This window comes from Chondrus crispus, genomic scaffold (genome assembly GCF_000350225.1).
Source record: "Chondrus crispus Stackhouse genomic scaffold, scaffold_39, whole genome shotgun sequence".
In the NCBI taxonomy this organism is placed as follows: Eukaryota; Rhodophyta; class Florideophyceae; order Gigartinales; family Gigartinaceae; genus Chondrus; species Chondrus crispus.
In genome coordinates, this window is record NW_005179291.1 from 425,678 (window position 1) to 439,056 (window position 13,379).

Consider the following 13,379-nt stretch of genomic DNA (forward strand, 5'->3'; position numbering starts at 1 on the left):
CTTCTCCCGCAGCGCATTCCCGAAGTTTGAGCAGGTAGTTTTTTAAACCTTTCCTCAGTGCCGTAAGGTTTGCTTTGGGGCTTTATTCAAACAATTCAAGTGTGCGAGATAGTCCATAGAGGGTGGGGCGACTCTCCTCTAAGTTGGGTTCGCCTGAAAGATTTGCAGATGTGAGCTTTCTCAATTTCTGAAGTCAGTATTGATGCCTTGCTTGCAGAAATATTGCGTGCTCTAAGCTCCCCCTCCTGGACAACACGCCGGCCGAGATTCAGCAGCGCGCGGTACCATCAAGCCCTCGTTCAGTGGTTGACATGCCCATCGGGACAGAACGTAAAGGGGAGCTGCACGCAGCCCCGCTTTACGTAGACTTTACGAAATAACTTTTTGGACATTCGGATGTCCAAAAACTTAATTCTTTTCGTGGCTTGTTTCTTCACATGAAAGAATTTTTGCGCCTGTTTCGGCGTAACCGTAACTGGTGCAACGTTGCAAAGCTGTCACGAAAAACTAATTGTCACCCTGCGAAAAGATTGCTGAAGGAGCACATGCGCAGAGCTCGCACGGTAAGCGCGCATGATCACTAGTCAGAAGTTGTTCTTGGCTGAACGGCAGAAAAGGCCAATTCTGAAATGTACGATTCTGAAATGTACGATTCTGAAATGTAAGGAAAAAAAACACTGAATCCTCACAGCAAAATCTGCGACAGAGTAGCACACTTGTGCCGGGTCTCTCCGGTACCATTCTCACCGGCTCAATTTTGGTTACGTTTATGACGGTGGAGTTACTCCACTGGAGTATGTGGTGTGGTTGTCCCTGCGTGTCCTCTCCAAAACCCAGCCTGTTAAGACTCACCCTGAGGGTGTGTCTTAACAGGCTGGGTTTTGCTGATTTGGAGTCACCGACAGTTGCGGATGTACGCGTGTACGTGTAGACGTTGCGGATGTACGCGTGTAGGTCGCGTCCGTGCTGGACACGTATTTGAGGCTGGACACTGTGAACCAAGAGATCCGGATGCCGGGGTCCCACTGACCGCGGGGGGCCGCCGGCGCCGGTATATTTACCAACTCTATGTCCTATCGTACGTCTATAAATAAGGCTATGCCTTATTTGAGTGTTTGTGTGGAATCGCTGTGTTTTTCGTAGTGGGGCGGGAGAGCAATGTGCCCGTCTTTCCCTCGTTTTGTGTGGAATCAGTCCCCCTGGCGCGCGTATTGCTTAGTTTCGGGGTGGAAAGTGACTGCATTGGAGGGTGGGGGGGTGACGTTGAGTCGCGTGCGGTGTCTCGTGAATGTGTCTCTCTTGAGCGGTTTGGTCATCAGGTCCGCTGGCATGTCGTGTGTTGGTACTCGGTGAATTGAGATAGACCATTTTTTGTGGTGTCTTGTAGGTGGTAGTATTTGATGTATATGCACTTCCTTCTCTTTTTGGGCGCTTGTTGGTTTACCATGCGAGCGGCGGCGGTGTTGTCAATGTTCATGGCCGCCGTTGGCGTAGGGATGCCTATTTCCGACATCATGTTGCGGATCCAGATGGTGTGGGTTGCTGCCTCGGCGGCCGCCTTGTACTCGGCTCCACATGTACTTTCAGCTACGATGGGCTGTTGTTTGGCCTGCCAGTGTATGGTCGCGTTGTGGAGGGTGACGGCCATGCCGGAGAACGATTTTCGCGTGGTTGTGTCGTTGGCAAAGTCGGCGTCTGTGTAGCTCCTGATGGTGAGCTGTTGTTTCCGTGATTTGAGGAAAAGTATGCCGTGGCTGCGTGTGCTGTGTAAATATTGCGCCAGCCTTTTCAGCAGTCTCCAGTGTCTCGTGGTGGGAATTTGCAGTGCACGCGCCAGTGCCGCTGTTGCGAATGCAATATCTGGTCTTGTACTGTCCGCTATGTACGGTATCTCTCCTAGCGCTGTGCTGTACGTGTCTTGTATGGCTGGCTACGGTTCGTCTTTGTCTTTCGGTGGGTCTACACTGATGCCGTGGAGGTATGGTGTGTCAACGGGGTTGCTACCGTTCACGCGCAAGTATGCGGTGACGTGCTGTATGTGCTGTGCTTGCGACACATGGATCCCGTGCTTTGTGTATGTGATGTGCCAGTTGGGGTATGATTTTGGTTTTCCCAGCCTCTTGATTTGATATTTCTGCCGCAATGTGTTATACAGCTCGTCATTGAGATTTGGGGTCGTGGCGGGTGCTAGGAAGTCATCCATGCTGACTGCTATAATGATCAGGTTGTTGTGTGCCTTTTTGGTGAACAGTGAGGGATCTGACTTGAGTTGACGGTAGCAGTTGTTTCGGAGGTGTTCGTGGGGTCGTTTGCTGTAGGTATACGCCGCTGGTGGGGTTCCGTATATGTTTCCTTTGAGTTGTCCGTTTGTGGTTTTGTGTGTGAACGTTCCGTCAAATTTTGGGGGTTGCCATACGTACACCGGCTTTTTGTGTTCGTATTGTTCATGCAAGTATGCTCCTTTTATGTCTAGATGTTCGAGGTGCATGTCGTTCGCTGCCGCCATGCCGAATATTGCTCTGACTGTCGTTTTGTCTGCCATGAACGTCGCTGTCTTGTCCGGGTCATAGTGCGTGTGGCGTGTCATGAGGTCTCCGCTCACTGAGCATCGAGCTTTTCTCGTGATCGTCTTCGTGTCAGGCCCGATCTTGTACCTGTACGTCATGGTCATCGGTATGATGTCACGTTTCGGTATGTTGGTCGCTGTTTTGTGCCATGCGATCGCATTCATATCGTTCAGTTGCTGTAATTCGTGGTTGTGCGCCGTTTTCCATTCCTTTGCGTCAGGATATTTGCGTGCTTGTGCAAGTGATCTGGGCGCTGGGGTTGTGGTTGTGACTGCCGTTGGTGTAGTGGTCTTGCGGCGTTTCGCCGTGAATGCGGCATGTGTGGTGGTGCATGGGTCTGTGTTGCGGAAGTACGGTTTGAAGTCGTTGCTGTGCACTTTTTGTTGTCGGCTGGTGTGCATTTTATAGACCGGGATGTGTGTGTCGTCGATACCGTGGAGGTATCGTGCTGGGTGTGCTCGGAGCTGAAGCTTGGTTTTGTGCGGTTTCAGTATGGGTAGATATCGTAGTTGGCCAAATATGAATATGTGCTTCACTCGCGGCGGGGTTCCATGCCATAGAGTGTGCGGTAGGTTCTTGACGGTGTGGTGGTATGTTATGTTATATTTGTATACTGCGTCGGTTACTGCTTCTTGCCAGTAGGCTTGCTGCATGTGGCTGTGCGCCAACGCAGCGGGTGCGCTGTTCATGATTGCCCTGTTGATGCGTTCTGCCAAGGAGTTTTCTTGCGGTGTATAGGCTGTGGTCGGTCGGAAGGTGATCCCTCTGTTGGTGAGGTACTGCTGTACGTATGTGGCTGTGTATTCCTTCGCATTGTCCGTGGTGAGTAGTTTGGGATAGTATCCTAGCTGGTTGGATACGTAATGGATGGCGTTGGTGATGCTGTGCGGTACTTGTGACCTGTTGTTGAGAAAGAGTACCCAGGCGTATCTCGTGGCTGTGTCTACGAGTGTCATGAAGTAGTAGTTATTTTGTCTGGATGTGGGCTTGATGGGGTCGCAGACATCCGACGATAGTTGTGTGCCGACGTCCTGTGTGTGGGTGGTGCGGGGGTGCGTGGTTTGCGTTGTTTTGCCATCGATACATATATAACATGGACAGGATATCCTGTCTAGGTTAGCTTGTCTGGCGTTGTGTGCAGTGACACGGGGAGGGGTGTCAACAGTTTGTGTTTGGCCATTATACTGATGGTCTTTGGATGAATGTGGCCAAGTCGCAGATGCCAGTCCTGCAGTATGTCCTTGACGGTGCTTCTCTTTGGTTGGTGATTCGGGGATTGCGCCGTGTTGCGGAGTTGCGGGGTGGTGCGCGTGTGGGGGGCTAGGTGGGGTGTGACGGGTGCAGTGATGCTTTTCTCGTGACGTCTGTGCTGTGCATGGGTCCTGGTGTGTTTCGGTGCTTTACGTGTTTTATGTGATTTGCCTACAGTGCGTGCTGCTTGTGCTTGAGCTCGCTCAGGTTTGTCCATCACGTACTGTTCTTTGCGGTATGTGGCCGTGAGTACCGGTTTCCTTATGCGCTGGGGTGCGTGCACGATTGCGCGGTGGGGTGAGAATGTGATATGCCCGTAGCGCGTGAGGTCGTGTACACTTAGGAGATTTTGCTGGATGTTCGGGGATTGTACCGCCGGGAGAGTGATGGTCTTATTGCTCTGTGTGATTTTGATGGGTCCCGTGTGTTTTATGGGGTGATGTTTGCCGTTTGCAGCTTTTGTTAGTGTACCGGTGGTTTTGCGCATCGTACCATGGGGTTTGGATACGTGCGTGGGATTGGCACCGGAATCGAGAATATATGGAAGCTTACCGGTGGTATCGTCGTCGGAGTGCTCGGTGAGTGCTTCTTCGAGTTGGGCTATCCTCATGTGCAGTTCATCGATTGCCTGGTCGTGGGCTTCTGTTTGTTGGGGACTTGGGGATCTCGGTGGGGTGTTGTTTTGGGTTGTGTCGGCGTGGTAAGGGGCTTTCCTTTGCCATTTGCGTGCGTAGCATTCCGTGATGTTGTGCGTTATACTGCCATGGTAGGTGCACCATGCACCGCTCCATCCTGGAGGCTTGGGGTCCGTTTTGTTGCCAGGGCGGGCTGATCGGTTGATTTTGCGTGGGATTTATGTGTTGCGGGTGGTGGCAGTGCGTTGTTGCTCTGCTTTGGTTGTTCGTGGCGTTTGTGTTGGGGGATCCATTCTTTGTTGCATGATCAGAACCTGCTATATGTGGTTGTGGTAATGCCCTTATGCTGGTGGGAGGGTGGCCGGTCAGTAGGAGGGCAAGAGTGCTGAGGTCTGGGTGCTGGGTAAGTCCCTGTATCATGTAGTTGATTGTGGTTCTCTCGTGATTGATTTTGGGTAGTTTGCGAGTATCATTTTGTGCCGGATGCTCTGGTGTTTGGCTAGATACTCACTGAATTCCTGTCCGGGGAGGAATTTGAGGCTCCGGGCCTCGGCGTCCAGTACTTCATGATTCTCGATGTTGGTTGGACGTGCGCATTGATCATTTCGCATCTGGTGCGTGGTTCTTCCCTTAGGATGGTGGGGGGTAGCTGCGATATGACATCGTTGTGTATGCTTTGCATGATGATCGTCCTAAGCGCATCGGCTTTATCCTGATTCTGTTTGCTGATCGCAGGGTCTTGGGTGGCTGTCTGTGCTGCTTCTAGGAGCGGTTCTGCCTCTATGGCACGCCCGTAAATGTGTAGAGCGTCGTGACAGAATGTATAGTTTGATTTTGTCAGTGCGGGTAGCGAGGGTTGTTGTGTTGATGAGTTCATAGTGTTGTGTTTTTGCGGTTGTGTGTCGTGATTTTCTGCCTCTGCTATCCGTGCTGATGCGTAGAGTTCGTGCGTGAGTTGCTCTTCCTCTCGGGCGCGGTTACGTCGGGTCGCCCTTTGATCGCGGTCTCTCGGTTTTGCCGTGGTGGCTGGTGGTGGTCGGTCTGGTGGTGAAGTTCAGTGGTCGTTGTGGCCCATAACCTGTGAACCAAGAGATCCGGATGCCGGGGTCCCCCTGACGCGGGGGGCCGCCGGCGCCGGTATATTTACCAACTCTATGTCCTACCGTACGTCTATAAATAAGGCTATGCCTTATTTGAGTGTTTGTGTGGAATCACAGACACGTGTGGGTGTACGCAAATGACTCTGGGGTGAAGGGGTGCGCGAAGTGAGTCGGATGACGGCCTCACCAACAGTTAAGAATCTTCCTGGTGTCTATTGCGCACCGCTTCCTTGCAGAATTCTGTATCTTTTTACGGCGTAAACCTGTCATTCGTATTGCTGAATTCTGCTTGGGTAAACCCACTAAACCCGTTAACAGCATTTAGTAGAGGCCAGACTATTTCACAGGAGCCTGAAAATGAGGATGAAACAGGAATTAGTATCCGCGCATATACTAATTTCCGTGTCTGTCTGTCTGTCTGTGTGTGTGCGTTCCCGCGTTGCCATTGGCGCACGGGGCGCTGCCGTGACAAGTGGCGGCCACGGGCGGGGCCTGGCCGCAGGCCAGGCCGCCACGCGGACACGTGGGCCAAGTGGTGGGCACGGGCGGGGCCTGGCCGCAGGCCAAATCCGCCACCGGGACACGTGGTGGCATTAGGCACGATCGTAGCACTACAGTACAGTACAAATTAAATTTTGAATGCTACACTACAGTACAGAAAAATAAAAAATACAGTCCCGACCCGCTTCGCGTTCGCTACCGATCCCCGCGCACACCGTCTACGCAAAGTGAGTAAGTTAATAACTGTCCTCATTGCTCCGGCCAGCTTGCTGCCCGCGGCATTTGAGCGCACGCGAATGCTTACTGACTATATACGGTGTGTGTCTTTTTCTGCGAAGTGTCTACTCAAGAAGAACGCCAAGAATTGCGCGCCGCGCGTCGCGCCGCTACCCCGATCCGTCTGAACTTTTCCGAGTCCCCCACATCGTCGACACATGTCAACGTAGCTCATCCAGCCCCGCCCTGTGCGCCCGCCCCGCGTGTCCACGTCCCCCAGGTTGCCCCCGCGCCCGCCGCACGTGTACCGCGCGCCCCTCTGCCACGTGTACCACGTCTTCCGCCGGCCCCTGCGCCAGCACCCGCACCACGTGTACCGCGCGCAACGGTCCCACGTTTTACACGTTTACCTCCGCCTGTCATTCCCACGTTTCGTGGGCTACGTGTTCCACGTGCGATCGAGCGGCCCCGTGCGCGCAAGTTTCCAGCAGTCACTGCTGTGATGCGCAGTGTTCCCGTATACACGTTTGACACCTGCAACTTTCATTGCTCGCGCGCGGTACTGTGGGACGGGCATGCGCATACCGAGGGGCACGTGGCTCAAGTGAATCAGGCGGGCCGCACATTCCGCTGCGAGGTGTGTGCGTGCACGGTTGCCACTGCACACGACTTCAGACGACATCTGGCGGGCAAGAAGCACAAGCGTAAGCTCCGATCCATCACGGGATAGTACATGAAAATAAAGGCCCTATTGTTACTCTTTTGCTAATTGCTCTCGCGGACGATCTAGCTGGCTGACGTTGCGTTTAGACCTTTGAGGACTGCTTGCTACGACTCATAGCGATCTACAACGGACCTCTCGCACTTGCGTCAACCCTAGCTGCACTTACAAGGATTTCACTAGCGCGTCGAGCAGAACGGAAATCGCGGGACCAGCGGATGAAGACGTGGCAGAAGCAAGAAGGCAACAAAGAAACGCGCGTGCAAGGGCAAGAAGTGCGCAAGAGACTGAAGCTGATGCTCGAGCACGTCGTGAGGCAGGTCGAGACCGTGCGAGAATCCGGGGGCTCAACAAACCGAATCTGAGACTGCAGCGCGTCGCCGAATCATCCGGGAACGTACTGCAGCACGAAGAGCGGCAGAGACTCCTGAGCAGCGCGAAAGCGTCTCCGTCGAGGCAGGGAGAGAACAAAGGCGCGCAGAGCGGGAGAAACAACCCCACTCCGAGATTCACGGCGCGAAGCGGATCGCATTGCGACACGGGGCGCTAGAGCGGAAGAAACAACCCCCTTCCGAGACTCACGGCGCGAAGCGGATCGCATTGTGACACGGGGACCTAGAGCGGAAGAAACAACCCCCCTCCAAGACTCACGGCGCGAAGCGGATCGCATTGCGACACGGGGCGCTAGAGCGGAAGAAACAACCCCCCTCCGAGTTGCACGGCGCGAAGGGGATCGCATTGCGTCACGAGGCGCAAGAGCAGAGGAATGTACTTGACCGTCTCTCCACCCAACGATCAAGACACACCGACTCGGAATGCGCGGCAAGGGTCCGGCCGCCAGGATTGAAGTGCTTCTCGACAGCTCTTCCCTCCACTTCCCTACCCCTCGCCTTCGTACTGTGATCTCGGCATGATCTGTACTGAGTGTTCACACTGCAAAGCTCTGCATTTCGTCCAAGAACGCATCCTGAGCAGTTCTGCCGCAAGACCGATGTTTTCCACATGCTGCGGGAAGGGAAAGCTGTGATTGCCCCTTCTTCCCGACCCTCCAGCTCTTCTGCGCTCTCTTCTCATCGATGATACTCCAAAGTCCCGCCGCTTCCGTAAGAACATTCCAGCATACAATGCAGCGCTGTCTATGGCATTCGTGGTCGCCAAATGGGTGAACAGAGGGCCCGTCCCTTCTAATATTAACCCCACAATGACGATGCAGGGCGAGATGTACCATGAAATGGGTCCCATGATGCCATTCGAGGGGCGGGCGCCTTCCTACGCTTCCGTTTACATTCACGACACTGACTACGCCACTCAGACGCGCACAAGGCTTGGAAACTCTGCACGACTGCAAGAGGCACTTACGGCGCCACTGACACGCATGCTGCACGAATGCAACCCCTACGTGCAAACATTTCTGTGTATGCGAGAATGGGCTCAATCTCCTCACAACAACACTCCAACCCCGTACCAGATGGTCATCCATGCCGACCGCAGGCCAAGTCATGAGCACGTGCGCCGGTACAATGGTCCCGAAGCTTCTGAAGTGGCTGCATTGACCCCTGGAAATGAAGACGGAGAGATTGGGCGAAGATATATCGTCGTTCGCAGGCGAGGGACTCTGAACAGTAACGGGAACGAAGTGTTGGATCCGATTTCAGTCAGTCATCGTGTATACGATCCATTGAGTTACGTGCTTTTGTTCCCGAACGGTAGGGACGGATGGTATCCAGAGCTTCGATTCTCCAGTGATCACGACGGCAGACGAACCAACATTACTCCGATGATGTACTTCGGATGGCATTTTTTCGAAAGAGCAGGCGAGTTCAGCACGATCTTACACGCAGAACGACTCTTTCAGCAGTATTTAGTGGACCAGTTCTGCAAAGTGGAGGCAGAAAGGCTTTCGTATCTCCGCCACAACCAGATACAGCTTCGATCGGGGGACTACACCTCACTGCGCGACAGCCTAGGAGACTCCGGTCGTGCTGAAGATGAAGCCGACGCTGTACGTGCAGGACGACTGTTCATACTCCCTTCTACGCACATCGGATGTGACCGTTACATGAGGCAGCAGATGCACGACATCATGGCTATATCCAACCAAATTGGCCACCCGGACATCTTCCTCACCATGACATGCAATCCTAGCTGGCCGGAGATCACAAGAGCCCTGCTGCCCAATCAAACTCCTCAGGACAGACCGGATCTGTGCGCACGTGTGTTTCGTCTCAAAATGAAGGATCTCATGTCTTTGGTCATCAACGAGGAAGTGTTCGGAACCGTCGTTGCCCACGTACGAGTCATCGGATTTCAAAAACCAGGTCTTCCCCCTGCTCACGTGGTATTTTTCCAGGATGAGGTCTCCAAGAATGATCTGCGTAATCCCGAAAACGTCGACCGCATTATCTCTGCAGAGATCCCGTCTTCCCAAGATCCAGAACTCCAAAAGGTCGTGCTTAAGCATATGATTCACAATCCATGTGGAGAACACAATCCAACAGCCGTCACTGCGGAGGCAAAGTACTAGGAACAACAATACTTGTAGTATTCCGAAACATTAAAGTAATATCGTGTCATGATATATGTAATGTTTTTGGACGATACGTTTTTGGGATACCAGAATAGTATTGTCCGGACAACAATACATCAGCATTCCAGGAATGATAATAAAACGTCCGTGTACGATGAAAACATCAGAATTCGGGTACCACTTGCATCAGCCGTGAACAATAGATATAATGTCATTGTAAACATTAAAACATCAACAATGGACGTTACTTATAATGTGTTATTGAAACACTATACGTAGCGTAGGTGAACATTATAGGCACTGTCTGTGGAAACGATAAATGAATCATTTCAGCACACTATATATAATAATATTAGATGGCACTAAATGCAACGTTCAGAAACGTTAAATATAATGTTCCTTGAAACACTTTAAACATTGTCCAACGACAATATAAAATATTCATTAATTGTATTATTACTTATATCGTACAGAAACGTGAAATATAACGTTCGAATAAACACTGGTAATGTTGTCCAACGACAATATATATTAGTAATATTTTGAATTATTACTTTCATCGTTCTGTGCACGTTACATGTAATATGTCGGAATAGCAATAAACGTATCGTTCGTGAACACTATAATCGTGGTTTTCAGAAGTAATACTTATATTGGTTTTGGATGGTAGTTGATACTTGTTCTGAGACGACAATATAATGTTGCTGGACGACATTTGTAGTGTTTAGGAATTGGTAATGTAATGTTTTGGGGACTACATTTGCAATGGTTGTAAAGCACTAAATTAAATGTAAGGAATGATAACGGAATCGCTGCCTGACGACACTGTTGATGGATGTGAAAACAAGCGTTTCATAGGCCAGTACCTACATGTATTATCAATATTGATGCAGCTGCAACAGACACAACAGTTGTGTCTGTCGATGATCGTCTTCGTCATGCCTGAGGATGTTTTTCATCGACATGGCTGCGGATAGTCGTCTTCGTCCTGCCGCAGATGGCGGTTTTTGGGGGGTAGAGCCTGTTAGCTGTGCCCCTGAAATTCGCAGCACTTTCAGGTTGTTGACTTTTGCCGGCGGTTGGTCCCCCTGTTTCGTGGCACTAGGAGGATCATATCACGTGCGGGATAGTTGTGAAGTTTCGTTAGTATCTCACTGTGAATCGTGTCGCCTGCGGTGATGGTAACTCACTGTGGATCGTGTCGCCTGCGGTGATGGTAACTCACTGTGGATCGTGTCGCCTGCGGTGATGGTAGCTCACTGTGGATCGTGTCGCCTGCGGTGATGGTAGCTCACTGTGGATCGTGTCGCCTGCGGTGATGGTAGCTCACTGTGGATCGTGTCGCCTGCTGTGATGGAAGCTCAATGTTGATAGCACATTGCGGATCTCATCCACTGGGAGGGTGGCGGCACTACGGCGTTGGTATCACGCTGCTCATGGATGTTTTGGGCTTAAGGTCAGCTCAAAGGATGAGTGGAACGTACTTATAGGGATTCGTGAATACATTTGGAGCTCGAATGTATCCTCAAGCGCTATAAACGTGAGCCGGTTGTGACCTAAATTGGGTTCTTACGACGAAACGGATGATGCTGCACCAATAAAACGTCATTTCCGTTTTGTCCATGGGATGAACACGTAAAGCACAGCACAGGTGTACAGCAACTCGAGTTGGAAGCCAATGACCTGCAAAATATGTTTACAGAATTTCAGTCAGCCAATTAGCAGGTGTGATTCACGCATGTAATCCAGGCTGATATCAGACTGTTGACAGTCTGATATCAGCCTGGATTACATTCACATTCATGAAATACGAGTCTGATATGAGGTGGCTCCAATTGCACTCTCATCCGATGTCTTCCTCGCTTCTAACAGCTAATGAAGAAAAGAATTCGGAAGCGACGGAACATGTTCCAGCTCGGGAGTCGGGGAAGAAGGGGTCGCATTGCGTACGACGATCGGTGGGGAGAACATCATGAGGAGACATTTCATCTGGCAGATACATCCGCTTCCTCAACACACAGTGCTGATGGAACGACACAAAACTGTACGGGTGCCGAGAAAGGTTGCGATGAAATCCGAGGAGCGGGTGCAGCGGAAACAAAAGAAGAAGAAATGGCAGAGGCGGAGGATAGAGATCATAAAGATGTGTGTTTTGAGACTATAGAGGGGTTCAGAACCCCTATGGTCCACGAAATGCAGTTCGCAGATGAAATTCCAGTCGCGGAGATGCATGAAACGAATGGGCAAGACATGGGTGGCATGGTAGATATGGTACTTGAACATGTGAGGGGTACGACAAATGAACTGGTGGTCGGGCTCAGTGCACAGGACGAGGAAGATGAAATGCATCATGATATAGGACTGCAGTTGGATGTTGCGGAGATCCGTCGTGGATGGAAGAAGCTTAGCGTGTGGCAAAATATAATGGCTGTTTTACTTGTGTCCGGGACCGTTCGGTACTCTAAGTCTGGTTATAACATCTTTCGGAGCTGTTTCAACCACCTTCTAAAGAAATACGAGCCGGGGGGGAAATTGTTTCCTGACTACTCTACGGTTTATCGGACTCTGTCCCCTTTGCTTAGAGAGTGGGGTTTTGTGATGAGCATGGAATGCGAGGCGATTTTAGATACTTCGAAATCGGGCTCCAGACAGACTCTTCAGTCACTGCAGGGAGTTGGGCCAGTTTCAAGCCGTTTCAAAGTCATATTGCCATCATCTTGGTCTTTGATGGACTTGGCGTGCCGCGAGACATGGAATGTACTGAAAGGCGCTGCGAAAGACTCCATCTCTCCTAGCTCGGGAGCTCTGTTCTCCACTATCGAAAGCGTTCCCATGGTTCGAAATAGAGATCTCATTCTGGACATCGCTCGTAACGTCCTTCCCAGCACCGGCGACGAAACCGCGCCCTCCTGCCCATTGCTCACTGCGTACAGGGGAGATGGAGGAGTGGTCACCTTGCACTTGCGGAAGGAACCGCCATTTCCGCATGAAGTATTGTGCACTCTGGATATGTGTAGCGGAGCAGATCCAAGATGTTTCAAATTGACGTTCAGGGTTGTCACAACCTCTCTCGTAGTGTCATGGAGAGACGGACCACCCCTGACCGAAGTGTCGAGGTCGGAGTTACGTTACGGAACATGGAAGGGATTTCGGCGGCCAACAACGGACCTGTGGCGCGCTGGTGACATTAGCACAGTTCTACATATCAGTTCTGAGCTGGATTATGTCATGGTACTAATTCAGCATCACAACAGATCAACACAGGGAGGGCAGCAAATTGAGCTTGTGTGCATACCCTTCGCTTGCGAGGTTGGAGACGATGGAGCTGATCATCCTTTACGCATCTCATTTCATACAGCTTCGAAGGTTTCCGTGGTGGACGTCATGGTGGCCGGCAACCAGCCATCTCTTTCATTTCAACACCCCCGACCCCCAATTTCACCGTCATATGGTAAGCTTAAAGACGGAAGGAAATACTTTGTTGACCATATCCTACTATTTTCAGATGGATTTTCCCAGTTCCGATTTAAAGCGGGTTCAGGGGGGGTGTCTATTGTCTCTCCCTAAACTATCCTCCGGAATGTAGAAGTAGTAGAGAGCGAGTACGTATTCTTGCCCTGACTGAACCTGGAGTGTCAACGAAGGAAGGTCTGAAGCAAGTAGTAGCAGACCTCGTCAAATCATCAACAGAGGGTATACCTGCCAGAAGTGCCGATGGGGAGGATTTGCTGCTGTTTACCGATGTGGTTGGTCTCGTGAGCGACTACCACGAGGTTGGGCATGTCCTGGATGTGGTGGGAGTGAATGGCACAGCACCATGCAACCTCTGCTCGTTCATGCGATTTAAAGGGCCTAAAGGAC

The 13,379-nt window shown here is 51.4% G+C and overlaps 1 protein-coding gene across 1 annotated transcript; it reads left to right on the forward strand.

Moving 5' to 3' along the window:
* The first annotated feature begins 8,129 nt into the window (after positions 1-8,129).
* On the forward strand, positions 8,130-9,515 carry CHC_T00006261001 (hypothetical protein). Its single transcript, XM_005718378.1, has 2 exons — positions 8,130-9,309; positions 9,421-9,515. The coding sequence occupies exons 1-2, from the start codon at positions 8,130-8,132 to the stop codon at positions 9,513-9,515; spliced, it is 1,275 nt and encodes a 424-aa protein (XP_005718435.1).
* Positions 9,516-13,379: the final 3,864 nt, after the last annotated feature.

Bases quoted from the DNA above. Each gene is read 5' to 3' on its own strand.
- CHC_T00006261001 (XM_005718378.1), top strand. From the start codon at position 8,130: ATGGCATTCGTGGTCGCCAAATGGGTGAACAGAGGGCCCGTCCCTTCT. The intron at 9,310-9,420 runs GTCTTCCCCCTG...CGTCTTCCCAAG, and splicing joins CATCGGATTTCAAAAACCAG to ATCCAGAACTCCAAAAGGTC.